General features: G+C 41.3%; 1 protein-coding gene across 1 annotated transcript in view; it reads left to right on the top strand.

The window, feature by feature from the left end:
• Positions 1-20,794, top strand: part of SERINC5 (serine incorporator 5) — a 79,003-nt gene that overhangs the window by 45,382 nt on the left and 12,827 nt on the right. Inside the window, exons 3-9 of the mRNA XM_054031623.1 lie at positions 3,248-3,426; positions 3,753-3,835; positions 7,033-7,126; positions 8,758-8,969; positions 13,368-13,463; positions 15,836-15,962; positions 20,527-20,593. Coding sequence (XP_053887598.1) covers positions 3,248-3,426; positions 3,753-3,835; positions 7,033-7,126; positions 8,758-8,969; positions 13,368-13,463; positions 15,836-15,962; positions 20,527-20,593 — 858 coding nt within the window. The remainder of the gene's footprint in view (positions 1-3,247; positions 3,427-3,752; positions 3,836-7,032; positions 7,127-8,757; positions 8,970-13,367; positions 13,464-15,835; positions 15,963-20,526; positions 20,594-20,794) is intronic.

Genomic DNA, 20,794 nt, shown 5'->3' with positions numbered 1-20,794 from the left:
CGGAGGGAGCTTGCAGCAGCTGTGGCCTCAGCAAGCTGATCTAATTAACAAGGCAGTGTACTTAAAGGGGAAATGTACATATCTCTCTCCATTCCTGCTGCCTTGCAGAGTGAGAGAGTTAACCCTTGAGGGCTGAGCCAATTGCTAGTTCATCATTTAGCAGTAAGGGAAATATCCCACCCTCTGACTCCTCCACCTCAACCAAGCTTCACAATCATCACTGTGTACCAGTATTAAATTGTTTGTTTAAAACTTATAGTGTGTGTGTCTATATATAAAAATAGTCTTTTGTCTGGCGAAAAATATTTCCCTGGAACCTAACCCCCTCATTTACATTAATTCTTATGGGGAAATTGGTTTCGCTTAACATCGTTTCGCTTAAAGTCATATTTTTCAGGAACATAACTACAACGTTAACTGAGGTGTTACTGCATATTGCTCTCCTTTAATTCTTTGAGTCTGTATCAGCTTTTGCATCATTATGCCTGAAATTGATGTCCAGCTGATTGGCCTGTAGTTACCCAGGTCATCGCATTTACCCTTTTGAGATACTCTCACAAATTTAGCTTTCTTCCAGTCCTCTGTAACTTCCCCAATGTTCCAAGACTTATTGAAAAGTAACATTAATTTTCAATGGAGCTCCTTGGCCAGCTCTTTAAAAACTCTCAGATGGAAAATTATCTGGACTTGCTGATTTTTAAAATGTCTGATTTTAGTAGCTGCTCTTTAACATCCTCTTGCGTTGGAATGGAATGTATTTCATCATATGATATGATTATATTACTCTGCTTTTTCCCAAATACAGAACAGAAATATTTATTGAACACTTTTGCCTTTTCTGCATTACTGTTGATGATTCTACCATATCTGTCTAGTAATGGACCATAAGAACGGCCATACTGGGTCAGAACGAAGGTCTATCAAGCCCAGTATCCTATCCTCTGACAGTGGCCAATGGCAGGTGCCCCAAAGGGAATGAACAGACAGGTTATCATCAAGTGATCCATGCCCTGTCCCCCAATCCCAGCTTCTGGCAAACAGAGGCTAGGGACCCCATTCCTGCCACCCTGACTAATACGTCCATCAATGGATATCTTCCATGAATCTTATCTAGCTCCCTTTTGAACCCTGTTTATAGTATTGGCCTTTACAACACCCTCTGGCAAGGAGTTCTAGAGGTTGACAGTGTGTTGCGTGAAAAAATACTTTGTTTTAAACCTGCTACCTATTAATTTAATTTGGTGGCCCCTTGTTCTTGTATTATGAGAAGGAGTAAATAACGCTTCCTTATTTACTTTCTCTATACCACTCATGATTTTATAGACCTCTATCATATCCCCTCTTAGTTGCCTCTTTTCTAAGCTGAAAAGTCCCAGTCTTATTAATCTCTCCTCATACAGAAGCCGTTCTATACCCCTAATAATTTTTGTTGCCCTTTTCTGAATCATTCCAATTCCACCAGATCTTTTTTGCGATGGGGCGACCACATCTACACGCAGTATTCAAGGTGTGGGCGTACCATGGATTTATATAGAGGCAATATGATGTTTTCTGTCTTCTTATCTATCCCTTTCTTGATGATTCCCAACATTTCTGTTTGGCTTTTTGACTGCCGCTGCACATTGGGTGTATGATTTCAGAGAACTATCCACAATGACTCCAAGATCTTTCTTGAGTGGTGACAGCTAATTTAGACCCCATCATTGTATATGGAAAACATAATCCTAACTATACAATGTGCATTACTCTGCATTTATCAACAGTAAATTTCATCTGCCATTTTGTTGCCCAGTCACCCAGTTTTGTGAGATCCTTTTGTAGCTTTTCCCAGTCTGCCTGGGACTTTACTGTCTTGAGTAGTTTTGTATCATCTGCAAAGTTTACTATTAAGATTATTTTTGTTTCTAATACACCTCAAAAACTCCTTGTCCTCAATTCTGCATTGCCATAGTCCTATGATACATTATCTTTCTGTTGCAGAACTAGTTAAAAAAAAAAAAATCCAGGCTTTGGACATATTTAGTTGATTTGGCATGTGGATTGACTGCTGTGACTCTCCAAAGAAAGCAAGTTTACCGACCCCTCACTTGTACGCTCCTGTCATTCATTTTTGTTTACTAAAGTTCTGCTTGCTCAAGTAATCATGTCTTGCATGGCATACTAGCCATGTTCTGAAAGTGTTTGGAGGTGAAAATCTTTCAAGATTTACAGTCTGGCTTGAATCTAATCATCCAGTCTTCTATCCATTTGCTCTCTCACCCTTTCCGTTTTGCTTTTCAAGTTGTCGTCTGGGACAAGCAGAGACCAGCATTCTTTCTTTCTTGGCGCTGCACAGTTTCTTTATGTAGGGTATTGTCTACAACCTTGGTATGCTTCCCAGACTCATTTCTCTTTCTTGAGATCATCTGAGGCTGAGCAGCTGCTGAATTTCTTTTCCATCTTGCTCCTCTAAATCTCTGAAGAGAACATTTGCCAGAGCAAAACACTGTGTGCGTCAGCCTCTGTTCATGTAAGAAAGGTGAACTAATGATCCCCATCTCATCTGATGGTGTATTGCTCTATAAGTCTCATTGGTTCAGGTTGGGGACTGAGGATAGAGAGAGACTTTAGTTTCCTTTAAATTAATGGTGTTTTGCAGATTATTAAATCCTTCTCTTTGGGGTCTGCTCTAGCTGTGGGGTGGGGGTGGGGTGAGGTCTAGTCTGCATACAGAGACACTGCACATAGATGGATAAGTCACAAAAACCTGTTTTTTCAGGAGACATTTTCAGAGTATTCCGTTCCACGTTAGCGTGGTGAGCCTCTGAGGCCAGAATGAGAGAGAGAAAACAACCAACCACACACAGTTAGGGCAAGGCCTCAAAGGCAAATATTTAACAAGTGGGGAAAGGGATGGAATTTTCCTACCTTTCTGCCAATTTATTTTTAAAGCAGAGTTATGGTGCCAATCTTCTTTTAAAAGTGATGGGGAGAAGGGGATTGTAGGCATTTGACAGGAGTTGTCAATTGTGGCTCCAGACTTCCAATCCTTTATAATCTATGTATCACTTCACCTGTTGTATGTAGGTTACCCCTCAGTCCAGACTAATGTTTCAGTGACCCTGAACCTTAACTTGTCAGTGTGAAATACATCCAATTAGCTATTTTTAAGTCAACTGTATACATGTAAACTATATAAGTGCAATCTGCTTAATTATGGTAAATCTTGTGTTTTGTTTAATTGTTTCTCATTGTGTGTGTTTTTCAGATTCCTTTTTATGAGCACATCTGCAAAGGTATTAAAGCAGGTGAAACGTGTGAGAAGCTAGTGGGATACTCTGCGGTATATAGGGTCTCTTTTGGAATGGCATCTTTCTTCTTTATCTTCTTCTTACTTACCATCAAAATTAACAACAGCAAAAGCTGCCGAGCATACATTCACAATGGGTAAGTTTTAGTTTGTTCACTTACTTTCCCCTCTTCTAAAATCAAGCAATAAATCACATGCCCTGTGTAGTGCTAGATTTCCATACTGCATTTCTTTTTGATTATGTATAGTGTTATCAAAAGCATGGAGTTAATTTTGATAGTTTGTTTGACATAGGTATATAAGTGAATTCTAAGTTGTATTCAGACTGGTAGTAATTCCTTTGTACCAGAGAGCAGTAACCACTACTTAAGGCACAGCTATCCTATGAAACAGACAGCACTCGTGTTGAAGACTTTTAATTTCTTTTATAAATAAATGATTCCACTTGGGTTTTGTCTTCCAGGTTCTGGTTCATTAAGCTTCTAGTTTTGGCAGCCATGTGCTCAGGCGCTTTCTTCATTCCAGATCAAGACACCTTCCTTAATGGTACAATTTTATCTTTGTGTATACGCTTTCCATTCCACTTGTATGAGTGCCTATAATCTTAACAGTAGAGACAGATTGGTTATTTCTGTATTCCTTGTTACAGTAAGCAGTGATAGTGCTAGTAGCTGAGTGAATGAATGGGGTTGGCTTAGTTGTGTTACGACTACTTTCACTTCTTTCTTAGTTTTGTTGTGTGTGTATATATAGTTAAGAATATTTTTATTTTGTATACACATGTGCAGGGCAAGTGTGTGAACAGAAAAACTTGTGCTGCCTTGCAAGCTTTTGGATTTACAGATAGTCCTAATAAGTGCCGAAAAAATTAGACACTTAAGGGTAGGCAAAAATTGGTTTTTTTTTCTGGCTGACATAATTAGCTTTATGCTGTGGTGTTATAGCTGTGTTGGTCCCAGGATATTAGAGAGGCGAGGTGGGTGAGGTAATACTTATCTGTTAACAAAAGTTGGTCCAATAGAAGATATTACATCACCCGCCTTGTCTTTATAATTAGCTCTGTCATAGTCATTACTTGCAACAGAGAGAGCTTGTTCTGTTCGTAAGGCGGTACAGTAAGCCAAGTGTAACAAAACATAAAGCACACTGGAATCCTCTCTCTAGAAAACTAGCAGTGACTGATTGTAATGAGAGACAGGGTCTTGTAATTTGTTTAGTTTCCACCTTGTTTACATCTAGTAGTATAAAATTAGATTTCTTGCTGAGATGTTGTATTGCCAATTATTTATTGTGGATCCTGTTTTTATAGCAGTGTCTGAAGCCATTTTTGTTAATTGGGAATATGAATGGGTAGCAGTTATTGTTACTAGCTCTGGGAGAGTGGTTTGAGAATATTTTCTCAATCCTATGTAAATGTCAGCTTTTGGGGGAGATTTAAAAAAAAAAAAAAAAAAAAAACACAAAACTTTAGGGAGTTAGGAGCAAAAGGCCCACTGAAATTCAGTGGGATTTGTTCTCCGAAATAGGTGGGTGTTTGGAGAGGGGATTGAAGGAACTGCCAAACAGGAGGCATCTGCTTTTCACTCCACCTCTCAGAAGGTTACTGTAGCTCTCCCCTCTGTCTTTCTATTTAAATAAAAGATATATGTATTACCACTGCTCCCTGCCCCATCAGTTTGGCTGGGGAGGCATGTGCAACTGCATGGTTTGCATGGCCCCATTACTAGCTCTGTGGTGCGCGCATATACTACCTGCAATTTAACCTTCTATAATAGGTATGGTTCTTACCTGGAAATCTATGTACCTAGTCACTGAGTAGGGGTGAGGAGCTTACCTGTCTACTCTCCTCCCCCTCACATACACACAGCCCATTCCACATCTATAGTTTTGTACTCCGCTTTGCTGACATTTTTACAAAAGAACGACATGCTCATTAAACTAATACAATAGCTTATCAAAACTGACAAACAAATGATATTACTTGAGTACTTTCAGTCTAACAAACAAACCATAATGCTACAGTAAAACAAATGTATATAACTCTGCCAAGAGTAATGTAAACTAACACCAATATTGTTTGGCTCTTATAAGTCAAGGTAAGTTTTCCTGGCAAAATACTACTCGGATCACAGTTAAATTTTACTAGCACGTTTCCCAGTTATAAATTGTTAATGCGGATATGTCTGTCTATAGTTATAGCCTAAGGGTCAAATTTTGAGTGAGAAAAGACCCCTTCCCCCCTCTTACACACCTGTATTACTATATGCATTTCCGAGCTATAGGACATACAATGACTCCAAATGAGCCTTTAGATAGCTGCACACATTTCCTTTAGAGCAGTGGTTTTCAAACTTTTTTTTTTTTTTTCCTGGTAACCCAGTTGAAGAAAATTGATGTCCACAATCCAACAGAGCTGGGGATGAGGGGTTTGGGGTGTGTGAGAGTACTTTGGGCGGGGGTGTGGGAGGGGGTCAGAGCTCCGAGCTGGGGGTCAGACTCTGGGGTGGGGCTGGGGATGAGGGGTTTTGGGTGCAGGAGGGGGCTCTGGGTTTGGGGGGGTTCAGGGCTGGGGGTTGGGGCATGGGCTTACCTCGGGCAGCTCCTGGTCAGTGGCATAGCAGGGGTGCAGAGGCAGGCTTCCTGCCTGTCCTGGCACTGCAGACCGCACTGTGTCCCAGAAGCAGCCAGCAGCAGATCCGTCTTCTAGGTGGAGGCACGCAAGTGACTCCACGCAGCTCTCGCCCGCAGGCAGCCCCCTGCCCCCACCCCCCCTCAGATCCCATTGGCTGGTTCCACTGGCTTGGGGGGGGGGGAGGGCCTGGCAGCGGCGCGCACACACGCACCCCGTCTAGGAGCCAGACCTGCTTCTGGGGCACAGCACGGTGTCAAAACAGGTAGGAACTAGCCTGCCTTAGCTGGGCAGCACCACCGATGGGACTATTAACGGCCCGGTTGGCGGTGCTGACCAGATCTGCCGCGACCCAGTCCCTTCCATTCTGCAACCCAGTAGTGACCTGCAGTTTGAAAACGTGGCGTTAGAGCCTTTAGTTTGCACAAAAATCAGGTGTCTGGTCAGGATGCAGATTGACCACTCTGGAACGGAAGTGACAAAGAATTACTCATATGTGGCTTTTGTGGTGACCCAAAGGTTATTTTGTCGTGTGTGTTCACATCCAATCTTGATTTAAACCCTTCATAGGTGAATGCAGAGGATTGTCTCGAACACTTTTTATTCCTACAAATATGAACGTTTTCCTCTTATTTTTTTACATGGTAAATCTGTGAAATTTTGAATCTAGTGATAGTCATTTTTCAGCCTCAGATTCCTCAACAATTTTAGGTTTTAGGACATGTGTAAACTGATGCCACGACTTTTTTGCACCATATACCAAGATTTCAGTAGCTTCTCTTCATATACAGTAACCTTCTCCACAAAAATTCTTCAGGTTAATGAACTTGTAGTGGATATTCTAGAAGGTGTGGAGTGCCATAAACTGAATCATATCTATCAGTCAGCTGGGATGGATGTAAAGTTGCACTGGTATTTCAGATGACCTCTGCCATTTTCAGGAAGGTCTCTAGTTAAGGTTAATTGAGATGTCTTGATGAGCTGTATAATTGTTTCACTGCGTAGACTTTTGCCCTAATACCACAAAGCTCAGTTTTATCTAAGCTCTCAAGTTCAACATAATTGGAAATTGATCTTTTCCTCTCCTTCCCTTCCCCCCACCTCCCCTTCGCAGCCTGGCGCTATGTAGGTGCAGCAGGAGGATTCCTTTTTATAGTCATTCAGCTTATCTTGCTTGTGGAGTTTGCGCACAAATGGAATAAAAACTGGTATGTCTGGCAAGCAGTCATTTGTATAATGTATTGTAGTGCAATCCTTCTTTAAATGTATGTTTTTATTAATAGAAAATTTAACCACAGTATTTAAAAATACCACAGACACTATTTTATGATGGCAGGCAACTATACTTAAGGAAGTATACTTCCTACTCTTTACTCGCTCTCCTTCCCCATTTTGGATGCCATTTCTCTCCCTCTTATGACCTCTTGTTGCTTTGTATTTGACTAAAATAGTTCTGTTTCCAATAAATAGTAATAGTGCTGCTGCAAGGACCCCGTCATTTTAACCCTCTTCACTTCTGTGTCAGTATAATCCACTTTCGATAAAATGGAGTGGATCCATACAGCATAGCCACAGCACTCGAGCGATGATGTAAACTGGTGGATTCTGTTTTGTTTTCATGCAAGTTTATAGACACACCACAGCGCAGTTTTTAAATAAGAGCTGTGCCGCTTGTTTCCACCCAACTCCACAACTTTCCTTGATCAATCCCCTTGCCCAGCCTCTTCGTATAGGCTTGATTTCCCATTTGTGTAGCACCTTCCTTCCCTGCCCCATTAATATTTTAGAACTCTCTTAAATTGTGTGCGCGCGCACACACACACACACACAATCCCCTCCCTTTAGCTATTCCCTGCCCATCCATTCCTCTGTTCTTTTGTTTTCAATTATCCCATTAGCTTGTAGGAAAGGTTTAAAACCCTCTGCTCTCTCCCTTTTCTCCCCGGTAACTGTTTTTCCTCAGGCTAGGATAAATATGTTCTCTTGTCACAGCACAACCACTGCTGCCAATAATTAACTGTAGCAAAACCCCAGTGCTGTCAGTGTGACTGAGAGGAGACTTCCAGCAGTGGCATTTAATTCAAAGGCACCATCTGCATTACAGATTTTGTAAACCATTTTGCAAATCATTTCTGCCCTGTTAGCACAGACAGTATCATCCAGTACAATCAGGTTATCTGATACATTGTTCCCCCAAGATCAGTTCTTGGGGTGTGGGTGGGAATGGGGAATTCAGGACTTAGTAAAACTTGTAGGATACAGAGAGCCAAAAGAAGGGAGAATGGTTGAATGGACAAAACCGTTATAGTGGTAGGTAGATAAGAATAGCTGCAGTGTATTTAACAATGGTTTTCCAGGGCTTATGTAATGGAAGAACTTCACTAATGAGCTGGGACCTGGAAGGGTCTCGTCCTTGGCTCCAGCCAAGGAATTCCGTACATTAGCTAGGAACCACGATTACAACAGTCTGTCAAAGATTTGCAGATGGAACAGCATAGACTGAGCCAAGTTTTCAGAATCTTGCAGGCGCTATTTATGGAAATAGCCAGGCATTAAAACGTCAGTGTAACGTCTTGATATATGATCAACACTAGCATTATGGAATGTTTTATAGATCCTAGTGATAGCAAATGAATCTAGCGAGGCAACTATATTTTTAAAATACTCAGGAGTCACGGCCTATACTGCTGAAACAATGTATGTACAGTACTATAGAAAGCAACATGCTGACTTGTGCAGCTCTGATGGTCATATAAGCTATCTTGATAAGGAGTATATGTTAAGACTAGTGTTGAATATTTTTTTCTATAGCTAAATATATTTTCTTTCTTACAAACAGGACGTCGGGCACAACACATAATAAACTGTGGTATGGCTTACTAGCTCTGGGCACTCTCATCTTGTACTCCGTTGCTGTGGGAGCCGTGATTTTGATGGCTGTCTTTTATACACGCTCTGAGGGCTGCACATACAACAAGATCCTGCTTGGTGTAAATGGTGGCCTGTGCATTCTTATTTCATTGGTAGCCATCTCACCCTGTGTCCAAAGTCGTAAGTGTGCTTATCACATCTTTTGTCTATTTGTTTTGTTGGAGATGGGACACCTTGAGAGTTTTTTCTCTGGAGCTACTGCTGGTTATCAGACTTAGCAAGGCTGATGTCATCAGGGGTACTGACGCTCTGTGTGTATACCTTTCTTGCACACGCTCTGTCTCCATAAAATCCATACCATACCCTCTCTTCTCCGTGTCACTAAGCATAACATCACATGTAGACTGCATAAGGGTAAGGATAAAAGGGTAAAAAACAAGGGTGATGTCATGGTAAGGGTCTATTACAGATCACCACCTAACCAGGAAGAGTAAGTGGACTAGGCTTTTTTTTTTTAAACAACTAACAAAAACACTCAAAACACACAACTTGTTGGTGATGGAGGATTTCAACTACCCTGGCATCTGTTGGGAAGATATTACTACGGGGCACAGATTATCCAACAAATTATTGAAATACATTGAAGACCACTTTTCCTTAGAGAAGGTGGAGAAAGTGATATGGGGAGAGGCTATTCTAGATTTGATTCTGACAAACAGGGAGGAAGTAGTTGAAAACTTGAAGGTGGAAGGCAGCTTGGGTAAAAATGATCATGAAATGATAGAATTCATGATTGAAAGGAATGGTAGGAATGAAAACAGCAGAATAAAGACAATGGATTTCAAGAAGGCAAACTGTAGCAAACTCAGAGAATTGGTAGGTAAGATCCCATGGGAAACTAGTCCAAGGGGGAAAAAGGTTCAGGAGAGGTGACGGTTTTCTAAAGAGCCATTAAAGGCACAAGAGCAACGCATAAGAAAGATAGGAAGGATGTAAGAGACCACCCTGGCTTAACCAGGAGATCTTCAATGTCCTGAAAATCAAAGAGTCATACAAAAAGTAGGTCAAATTACAAAGGACAAATATAAAAAACAACACCACGAGCTTATAAAAGCCAAGGCCAAAAAAAAAGATTAAACTAGCTTGGGACATAAATGGTAACAAGAAAATGTTTTACAAATACATGAGAAGCAAGAGGAAGACCAAAGACAGGATAGGCCCATTATTCAATGAGACGGGAAAGACCATAACAGAAAACACATCAGTGACAATGCCCTTTTTTGTTTCAGTTTTCACCAAAATGGTTATCAGTGATCAAATGACTAACATATATGTTCGACAACATAGTGAACATCAGTGTAAATGGGGTAGGATCTGGGGCTAAAATAGGAAAAGAACAAGTTAAGAATTACTTAGACAAGTTAAATATCTTCAAGTCAGCAGGGCCTGATAGAATACGTCCTTGAATACTTAAGGAACTGGCTGAAGAGATCTCTGAGCCATTAGCGATTTTGTGTTTGAGAACTCATGAAGGAAGTCAGAGACCCCAGAGGACAGGAAAAGGGCAAATATAATACCTATCTATAAAAAGGGGAATAAAGACAGCCCTCTGTATTATAGACCAGTCAGAAAAATAATGGAACAAATAATCAATCACGTTGTAAGCACCTACAAGATAAGGTAATAAGTAACGGTCAACGTGGATTTGTCAAGAACAAATTATGTCAAACCATCCCAGTGTCCTCCTTTGACAGAGTAACAAGCCTTGTCGATAGAGGGGAAGCAGTAGATGTGATGTATCTCAACTTTAGAGAGGCTTTTGATACTGCCTCACATGATTTCCTCCTAAACAAACTAAGGAAATATAGCCTAGATCAGGGGTTCTCAAACCGGGGGTTGGGACCCCTCAGGGATCACGAGGTTATTACATGGGGGGTCATGAGCTGTCAGCCTCCACCCCAAACCCTGCTTTGCCTCCAGCATTTATAATGGTGTTAAATAAATTAAAAACAAACACTTTTAAATATAGAAGAGGGGGTCACATGCAGAGGATTACTATGTGAAAGGGGTCACCAGTACAAAAGTTTGAGAGCCACTGGCCTAGATGAACATACTATAAGGTGGGTATGCAACTTGTTGAAAAAGCATACTCAGAGTAGATATCAATGGTTCACAATCAAGCTGGAAGGGCATATCGAGTAGGGTCCCTCCGGGATCTGGGTCCAGTTCTAGACAATATCTTCATACATGATTTGGATAATGAACTAGAGAGTACACTTGTAAAGGTTTGCAGATGATACCAAGGTGAGACAGTTGGCAAGTGCTTTGGAGGATAGGATTAGAAATCAAAAAATGACCGTGACAAACTGGACAAATGGTCTGAAATAAATAAGATGAAATTCAGTAAGGACAAATGCAAAGTACTCTACTTAGGAAGGAATAATCATGAAGTGACTGCCTAGAAAACAGTACTTCAGAGAAGGATCAGGGGTTGTAGTGGATCACAAGCTAAATATGAGTCAACAATGTAATAGTGTTGTAAAAAAAAATGAGTGTCATTCATTTAGCAGGAATATTGTAAGCAAGACACGAGAAGTAATGCTTCCATTCTACTCAGCACTGATAAGGCCTCAAATGGAGTACTGTGCCCTGTTCTGGGCACCACACTTTGGAAGAGATGTAGACAAATTGGAGACCGTCCAGAGGAGAGCAACAAACATGATTAAAGGTCTAGAAAACCTGACGTAAGAGGGAAGTTTAAAAATAATTGGGTTTGTTTAATCTGGAGAAGAGAAGACTGCAGGGGAGGGGGGCATAAATCTTCAAGTTGTAAAAGGTTATCAGTATCCTTTTTATAAATTTGTTGTCCTTATCCACTGAGGATAGGATAAGAAGGGGCTTAAATTGCAGCAAGGATGGTTTAGGTTGGACAAACAGGAAAAGCAAACAGGATGTTAGGAATCATTAAAAAGGGGATAGAGAATAAGACTGAGAATATATTATTGCCCTTATATAAATCGATGGTACACCCTCATCTCAAATACTGCGTACAGATGTGGTCTCCTCATCTCAAAAAAGATATACGGGCAGTAGAAAAGGTTCAGAAAAGGGCAACTAAAATGATTAAGGGTTTGGAACGGGTCCCATATGAGAAGAGATTAAAGAGGCTAGGACTCTTCGGCTTGGAAAAGAGGAGACTAAGGGGGGATATGATAGAGGTATATAAAATCATGAGTGATGTAGAGAAAGTGGATAAGGAAAAGTTATTTACTTATTCCCATAATACAAGAACTAGGGGTCATCAAATGAAATTAATAGGCAGCAGGTTTAAAACAAATAGAAGGAAGTTCTTCTTCACACAGCGCACAGTCAACTTGTGGAACTCCTTATCTGAGGAGGTTGTGAAGGCTAGGACTATAACAGTGTTTAAAAGAGAACTGGATAAATTCATGGTGGTTAAGTCCATTAATGGCTATTAGCCAGGATGGGTAAGGAATGGTGACCCTAGCCTCTGTCTGTCAGAGGGTGGAGATGGATGGCAGGAGAGAGATTACTTGATCATTGCCTGTTAGGTTCACTCCCTTTGGGGCACCTGGCATTGGCCACTGTCGGTAGACAGGATACTGGGCTAGATGGACCTTTGGTCTGACCCGGTACAGCCTTTCTTATGTTCTTATATAAAAACTTGCTAACTGTCAGGTAGTTAAGCAATGAAACAAATTACCTAGGGAGGTTGTGGAATATTCATCATTGGGGATTTTTAAGAGCAGGTTTGACAAACACCTGTCAGGATGGTCTAGATAATATTTAGTCCTGCCTCAATATGGGGGTTGGGCTAGATGACCTATCGAGGTCCCTTCCAGTCCTATATTTCTGTGACTTTCTATGATAAGCATGCCGGTATCTTTGATACAATTCCCTGATAGGGTGGACACACAGCAGAGGTTTCACATGCGTAGCCATCGCTAGGCGTGGAGCCACTTATGCTACCTTTGCTGTAATAACATGGTTAAGAGAATAGCATTCAAACCCATTCAGCTCTGATTTCATGCTCACTTGTCACTATCATACAGTTGCCATCTATCTGTTTTTGAGACACAGGCTGGAACAATTCACAACCATTCTAATTTTTGTTCTTTCACATCACACTTCGTGTTTCAACAAAAATTTTGTGGCATCTTTCATGCACTGGGACTGGAGATACATCAGTGATTCAAGTAATTTCAAAGTTAAATGATGATAGGATATTAAAGCTATTGTTATTGTAAGCCAGTAACTTACTCCAAGTGTGAATATTGTTTTTGAGCTTGGTATAGTTGGCCAGAGCACAGTATTTATTTCTTACTGGTTTGGGGATCTTAACCTCCACGGAGCAGCCAGTGGAGAAAGGGATGTTTCCTTGTGTCCTTCAGAGGAAATACGTATCTAATCTGTCTGGAAACTTTCTAAAGTGCATGGGGAAAGGATTAAATAATATTTCCCATGTGAAAGATACTTTGACCACTTGAATTTGTTTGTTTTTCAGTTTATTAAAGCCCATAAAAATGCTTCAATATCTTACCTTTTTTTCCTCTAAAGGCCAACCACACTCTAGTTTGTTGCAGTCAGGAGTTATCAGCTGCTATGTCATGTATCTCACGTTCTCATCTCTGTCAAGCAAACCATCAGAAACTAGTAAGTTATCTTGCAGCATGCCTTAAAGGACTTTAATAACACTCCTCAAAAGTGAATGTGATTAGGCCTTTAGATTATCATGCCAAACAAATCCTGCATGGTCATGAGTTCAATGCAAGATGCTAGCTTTGACAGGAGAGACTAGTGTAGGATGGAGGCCAATGCATGCAATGCCAACCAGAAAGATGTATATCCTTCTTTAGTTTCAGATTGGACACTTTTGTCTGCCCTTTTTTTGCTTCTATCCAGTAGATTTCCTCCCCCCGTTGCTATTTTAGCTGCCATTACAATAAGATCTATTGCTTTCTTCCTATAATTAGGGCCCTACCAAATTCACAGTCCATTTTGGTCAATTTCACAATCGTAGGATAAAAAAAATTAATTACATGATTTCATCTATTTAAATCTGAAATTTCAGTGTTGTAATGTAATGCCCCCAAAAGGAGTTGTGGGCGGGGAGGAGGGGTCGCAAGGTTATTGTTGTGGTATGGCTCCTTCAGATCTGAGCAGCAGCAGCGCAGAAGGAAGTATGACATGGTGTGGTATTGCCACCCTGACTTCTGCACTGCAGCTGGCGGGGCGCTGCTTTCAGAGCTGGGCGCCTGGTTACCAGCCGTCGTTCTGAAGGCATCACAGTAGTAAGGGTGGCAATACCGCAAACTCCTAAAATAACCTTGCGATCCCCCTGCAACTCCATTTTGGGTCAGGATCCCCAATTTGAGAAACGCTGGTCTCCCCTATGAAATCTGTATAGTATAGGGTAAAAGCACACAAGACCAGATTTCATGGTGGGAGACCAGATTTCACAGTCCATGACATGTTTTTCATGGCCGTGAATTTGGTAGGGCCCTACCTATAATTGATGTGCTAGATTGGTTCCATGCTCCCAATTAACAAAGCAAACGACCTAGTTTTTGACCTCCATTTTCCCTTTCATATGGAAAAATTACTCTCATATCTTTTGTTTCAAGAGCATTTGAGTAGTACTACAATTGCTGTTCAGCGAATAAAAAATTAAGATTAATCCTCACCAGATATGGGTGTCCTCGTACTTCTTCACGTGCATACTAATTCGAACACATTGTGCCTCATACTTCCAGAGCATCTCCAGATGCCAAAAAACCTTGCTATAGTTTTTCTAACATTAGGCTCTTTTTAAAAATTTGGTTTGTCTCCATTTTTCTCTCAAGAAATTCCTTTTTGGAATCCATCCAGACTGGTGGATCTAGTGAACAGCGAGCCATTTTCCAAGCTCCAAAATAGATTTCTGTGATTCAGATGAATTGCACTAATGCCTTTCCTCTAACCTAGTGTTGGGCAACCTGTGCCCATCAGGGTAATCTGATTGCGGGCTGTGAGACCTTATGCTGATGTTGACCATCCGCAGGCACTGCTCCCCGCAGCTCCCAGTGGCTGCGGTTCTCTGTTCCCGGCCAATGGGAGCTGCGGGAAGTGGCGGCCAGCACATCCCTGTGGCCTGCCGCTTCCTGTAGCTCCCATTGGCTAGGAACAGCAAATAGTGACCACTGGGAGCTGCCGGGGGGTAGGGGCGGTGCCTGTGGACAGTCAAAGTCAGCATAATGTCTCGCGGCCCACAATCGGTCCACAAGCGCTCCGGGGGGGTGGGGCTGCATACTCCGGTGGATCAAAACAAGTTCGATATAACGTGGTTTCACCTATAACGCAGTAAATTGGTTTTTTTTGGCTCCGGAGGACAGCGTTATATCGGGGTAGAGGTGTATTTATCAAGCAAGAGTATCTGTACTCTGGGACACCAAGAACTATGCTGGCAGTTTGCCAGGAATCTGAGGGCAGCAGCTAACGTGCATACATTTTAAAATAAAATATGCCCATAACCAGTGTAGTTCCTTGTCCTCAGTGCATCATTTTAGGAGTAGAGTTGCCACAGGCCATATTTTAGACCTCACCGAGCCTATATTTGGCACTTGGGCTGCCCTTAAAACACCCCGTCTTAAACAGACATAGTACAGGATAATGTGAGCCAAGCTTTACAAACAGTAACACATTTATAATGTATGTATAATTTTAAATTTCTTCAGATGTCACTTGGCCCTCCAAAATAGGGGGGAGGTGAAGTGTTGGTGACCGGCCCAGCAGAGAAGCTGGGATTTTAAGAACTACCCCAGGGCCTGACATTTCTCCACTCTGTCCTGGTGAGCCAGCAAAGTGCTGAAGTTTATTGTAGTTCTGCCCTTCAAGAAACAACACACCTGGCAAGTCTAATTTCAGCCTCCCAGCCTAGATAATCTTTCTAAAAAACCAAAATGTTCTTGATGTTTCGGGAAACAAATTTTCTTTAATCTGAAGTCAAATGAACTCATTAATTGTTTTTGTTTTGGGTTTTTTTAAAGTCTTGGATGAGAACCATAAGAACATTACAATCTGCGTACCTGACTTTGGCCAGGGCTTGCACAGAGATGAGAACCTGGTTACTGGATTGGGCACTGCTCTTCTGTTTTGTTGCATTTTATATTCTTGGTAAGTCTTTGTGTTTTGGGGTTTTTTTTTGTTACCCTACTGTAAATTAAATTAAACAGATTAAGATTTTATAATGTCTGCAATGCAAATGGAAAGGAATTGCTAGAGGTAGAATTACATGAAAGGATGGAAATTAATCTGATTAATCATACTTTCCCAGAGTGGCTGGATGTTTCTTCTCTAAAATGATCAGTGATGAAATAGACAACTCTGAATCCTAATGATGATTTAGCATTTTATGAAAAGGATCCACATCTACTGGTGGAAGAAATTCCGAACATGAAGCAGTGAAGCATTCCCTTCCTGAGTCTGTAGACATAGCTGGTTTAATGTATCTGACTGCATGCGCAGGAAGACAACACTACCTTTGTTCATATTTGAAAACTTTCTTAATCATCAAGATCAGAAACATCACTTTTTCCACAAAGTCTTATTCTACAGAAAGTACCACCAAGTAGTAGCTTCTCTGATAGTAATTTGGACATGGTTTGTGGTTTTTAACTGTGTGGCAAACTGCCGGGGTAGTGTGGTGTTGCTCTTCATCCGTAGCCACCCATGTAAAGGACCCCAGTCTAATAAATTTCCTAAATGCAATGTGCATAATGAATTATGTGATCAAGCACTGCTAGTGTCTGAGAATCTGAATATGAACTTGACTAGAAGCCCTCCTGAAACGGATTAGTCTATTTGGTTGTCCATGAGAGAAATGCAAAAAAAGCAAACAGTGAAAAGTAAGGTAGAGTTAAGAACACTTTGGGAATGGAGGTTGTTCATAACTCCGAACAAAATGTTATGGTTGTTTGTTTTTTTTCAAAAATGAACAACGGAACATTGACTTAATACAGCTTTGAAACTTTGCAGAAGAAAAAAGCTGCTTTCCCTTTTTTTAGTAGTTTATATTTAACACAGTACTGTACTGTATTTGTGCTGTGTGGTTGTTTTTTTTTTTTTTTTTTAATCTCTGCTGCTGCCAGTTTGTGTACTTCTGGTTCCAAAGGGGGGGGGGGGGGAGGGGGTTGAGTGTGAGTGTGTGTGTGTGTGTGTGGTTGACTGGTCAGTTCGTAACTCTGAGGTTCTACTGTAACTTAGATATTTTTATTTTTTTAATATTGATGTTCACTAGTAGAAAGGGTGTTGTTAGTAATCTAGTGAAAGACACTTTGTGTTTAGAAAAAACTTTTACCAGCAGTCTTTTTAAAGAAATTCTAATAGCTTTATGATTTATTCTTAAAATTTAGTTCAGCTGAAGAATAAATATGTTGATGTGGAAAGTAAATACAAGTGAACAGCTGCTCTGGTACAGCAATAACATGCCCATTTAAAAAAAAATGATTTGAAATACATGTAGAATTAAAAAACAGAAATCCCTTACAAAACCTTTTTAATCTGTGTGTAGAGGGAGGTGTGACAGATTGTCTTAGATGTAGACTTTTAAGGTCAGAAGGGACCATTATGATAGTCTAGTCTGACCCCCTGCACAACGCAGGCCACAGAATCTCATCCACCCACTCCTGTATCAAACCCCTAAGTCTATGTCTGAGCTATTGAAGTCTTCATATTGTGGTTTAAAGACCTCAAGGTGCAGAGAATCCTCCAGCAAGTGACCCGTGACCCTCGCTGCAGAGGAAGGCGAAAAACCCCCAGGACCTCTGCCAATCTGCCCTGGAAGAAAATTCCTTCCTGACCACAAATATGGCAATCAGCTAAACCCTGAGCATATAGGCAAGACTCACCAGCCAGACACCCAAGAAAGAATTTTCTGTAGTAACTCGGATCCCACTCTATCTAGTGTCCCATCGCAGGCCATTGAGTATATTTACTGCTAATAGTCAAAGATCAATTCATTGCCAAAATGAGGCTATCCCATCATACAATCCCCTCCATAAACTTATCAAGCTTAGTCTTGAAGCCAGATATGTATTTTGCCCCTCCTGCTCTCCTTGGAAGGCTGTTCCAGAACTTCACTCCTCTGATGGTTAGAAACCTTCCTCTACTTTCAAGTCTAAACTTCCTGATGGCCAGTTTTATATCCATTTGTTCTTGTGTCCACATTGGTACTGAGCTTAAATAATTCCTCTCCTTCCCTGGTATTTATTCCTCTGATATATTTATAGAGAGCAATCATCTCCCCTCAGCCTTCTTTTGGTTAGGCTAAACAAGTCAAGCTCTTTGAGTCTCCTTTCATAAGACAGGTTTTCCATTCCTCAGATCATCCTAATAGCCCTTCTCTGTACCTGTTCCAGTTTGAATTCATCCTTCTTAAACATGGGAGACCAGAACTGCACACAATATTCCAGATGAGGTCTCACCAGTGCCTCGTATAACGGTACTAACACCTCCGTATCTCTACTGGAAATACCTCGCCTGATGCATCCCAAGACCACATTAGCTTTTTTAACAGCCATATCACATTGGTGGCTCATAGTCATCCTGTGATCAACCAATACTCCGAGGTCCTTCTCCTCCTCTGTTTACTTCCAACTGATTAGTCCCCAGCTTATAACAAAAATTCTTGTTGTTAATCCCTAAATGCATGACCTTGCACTTTTCACTATTGAATTCCATCCTATTACTATTACTCCAGTTTACAAGATCATCCAGATCTTCGTGTATGATATCCTGGTCCTTCTTTGTATTGGCACTACCTCCCAGCTTTGTGTCATCTGCAAACTTTATTAGCACATTCCCACCTTTTGTGCCAAGGTCAGTAATAAAAAGATTAAATAAGATTGGTCCCAAAACTGATCCCCGAGGAACTCCACTAGTAACCTCCCTCCAGCCTGACAGTTCACCTTTCAGTATGACCCGTTGTAGTCTCCCCTTTAACCAGTTCCTTACCCACCTTTCAATTTTCATATTGATCCCCCATCTTTTCCAATTTAGCTAAATTTAGTCTTATGCTCTAAAAGAACCTCTTTGGGGGGTGGCATTGAGACCGCCTTTTAACAAGGTGGGGCATCCAGTCCTAATATCTGGAGAAACCAGGCTACCCTGGTATTTCCTATCAGACCTGAATCTGGGCACATCAGTCTGTGCATTTGTGGTATCTAGGTTATATTATTGCAACTTCTATCTGGGAATGAACCAGGAAAAAACTCCCAATTGCTTAGCAACACAAGTTGCCATGTAACTGATCTTTGCATTGGCTCTGCACTGAATAAGAGTCCTGTTCAAAATCTCCATCCTCCAAGAATTTGGCCTTTGCTCCCAATGCCACCCCAAAATAGCTGTATTAGAAGAGGTGATGCAACCAGTCCTCCCATCTGGAGAAACAGCACTACCCTGGTAACTCCTAGACATGGATCTTGCCACGAATCCATATATTCATGATAATCCAGGTTTGATTATTGCAATGACTTCCTATTACATCTGCTTTCCACTGGAACAATGAATCTTTCAATCAATAGGGAAAGATTTGTCAGTGTGGAAGACAGACTTTTTAGAAGAGTTGAAACTAGGCTATGGAGCATTCTCTCAGGAAAAGCAGGACCACAAATACCACCATGTTCAGAACTAAATGAGAAACTCATTTCTTTGTGGCTTCCTCCTCAGTACGAGATTTACACTTCTCTAAATGGTGGGAAGGAAACAAGGGGTAGAGTATGTTGTTCTTTTGTTAAATGTTTCAGAATGGCTGGTTTACTACAGTTCTGGGGTCCATATAAGTACCTAGATAGAGATCTGTGTTAACGTTTCAGTGTGGGTCATGGGGAGTTTGTGTAACATAGCCATCCTTCCTCTTTTTCAAGATAAGAGCTGGTTTCAGAGAGAAATGGGGTGGAAACTGGTAAGGATTACCCCAACAAACAGACTTTACAGGAAATGGAATAATGATGGTATTAATAATCTTTCCTAGCAAATACCTTATAAATACTAATTATTTCTGTCTGCTAATTATGAGTTTGTCTCATTTTGCAAGGCTGTGACTGTGGTCTTTATTTACAGGATCGGTCAAAGCAATTGCTGTAAAACTAGTCTACAGCTGTCATGCATAGCAGGGAGAACCTGTTCTGAAATGCAAATCAGTGTGTTTAGCTTTTATGTTGACTGCTGGCTGGTGGCATTGACGTTAATAGAAGCTGTCTGGTTTTATTTTTAAGTTCGTGATTACAGAATGGGTCTGGTGGTGGTGATCTGTCCTGTAGGTTTCTACTTGCATAGAATAAACCTTTCATAGACTTGGCACTTGACCCTACATCCTGTGTTCTCACTTACTTCAGTTGGTGCGGGATTGGACCCTTAGGGTATGTCTACACTGCAGCTGGGAGTAAGACTCCCAGCCTGGGTTGCACAGACTCCTGCTAGGTTCATTTGACTTAGTACGCTAAACTCAGCAGCACGGCTGTGGCTCTGGCAGGCATTTGACCTAGTCACCCAAGCTCAGGCCCAGGGTCTTGAGAGCATGAGCTGCAGCTCAAGCCACAGTGCCATTGCTAGCACACTACCTGGGCTGGGAGGCTCACTCCCTTCTAGCAGTGTAGATGTTCCCCATGAGATTTCTCAGCATTGCAGGAAACATATACTTACACTGCATGTTATGATGCTATCTTCTCTTTGATCCTAGTTTGACCTCAACAACTCGTTCAAGCTCTGAAGCACTGAGAGGAATATATGCAACGCCTGAAACTGAAGTGAGTTAACTATTCCCCTGAACAGATTGCTTCTTCCCACCATCCCATCTCGGTGCTGATTTTCAAGCTGTCTTTCTTCCGATCGTATGTATTCATATAGAATTTGCAACTAGAACTTAGAAGGATGATATAAAAGGGTCAGCTGCCTTTTTGAGCAATCCCTTGTGGACACAAGTGGCTCTGCAGGACTCTGCTTCCATT

The sequence above is a fragment of the Malaclemys terrapin genome, chromosome 6 (assembly GCF_027887155.1).
Source record: "Malaclemys terrapin pileata isolate rMalTer1 chromosome 6, rMalTer1.hap1, whole genome shotgun sequence".
Taxonomy (NCBI): Eukaryota; Metazoa; Chordata; order Testudines; family Emydidae; genus Malaclemys; species Malaclemys terrapin.
This window is presented reverse-complemented; position numbering and strand designations above follow the sequence as displayed.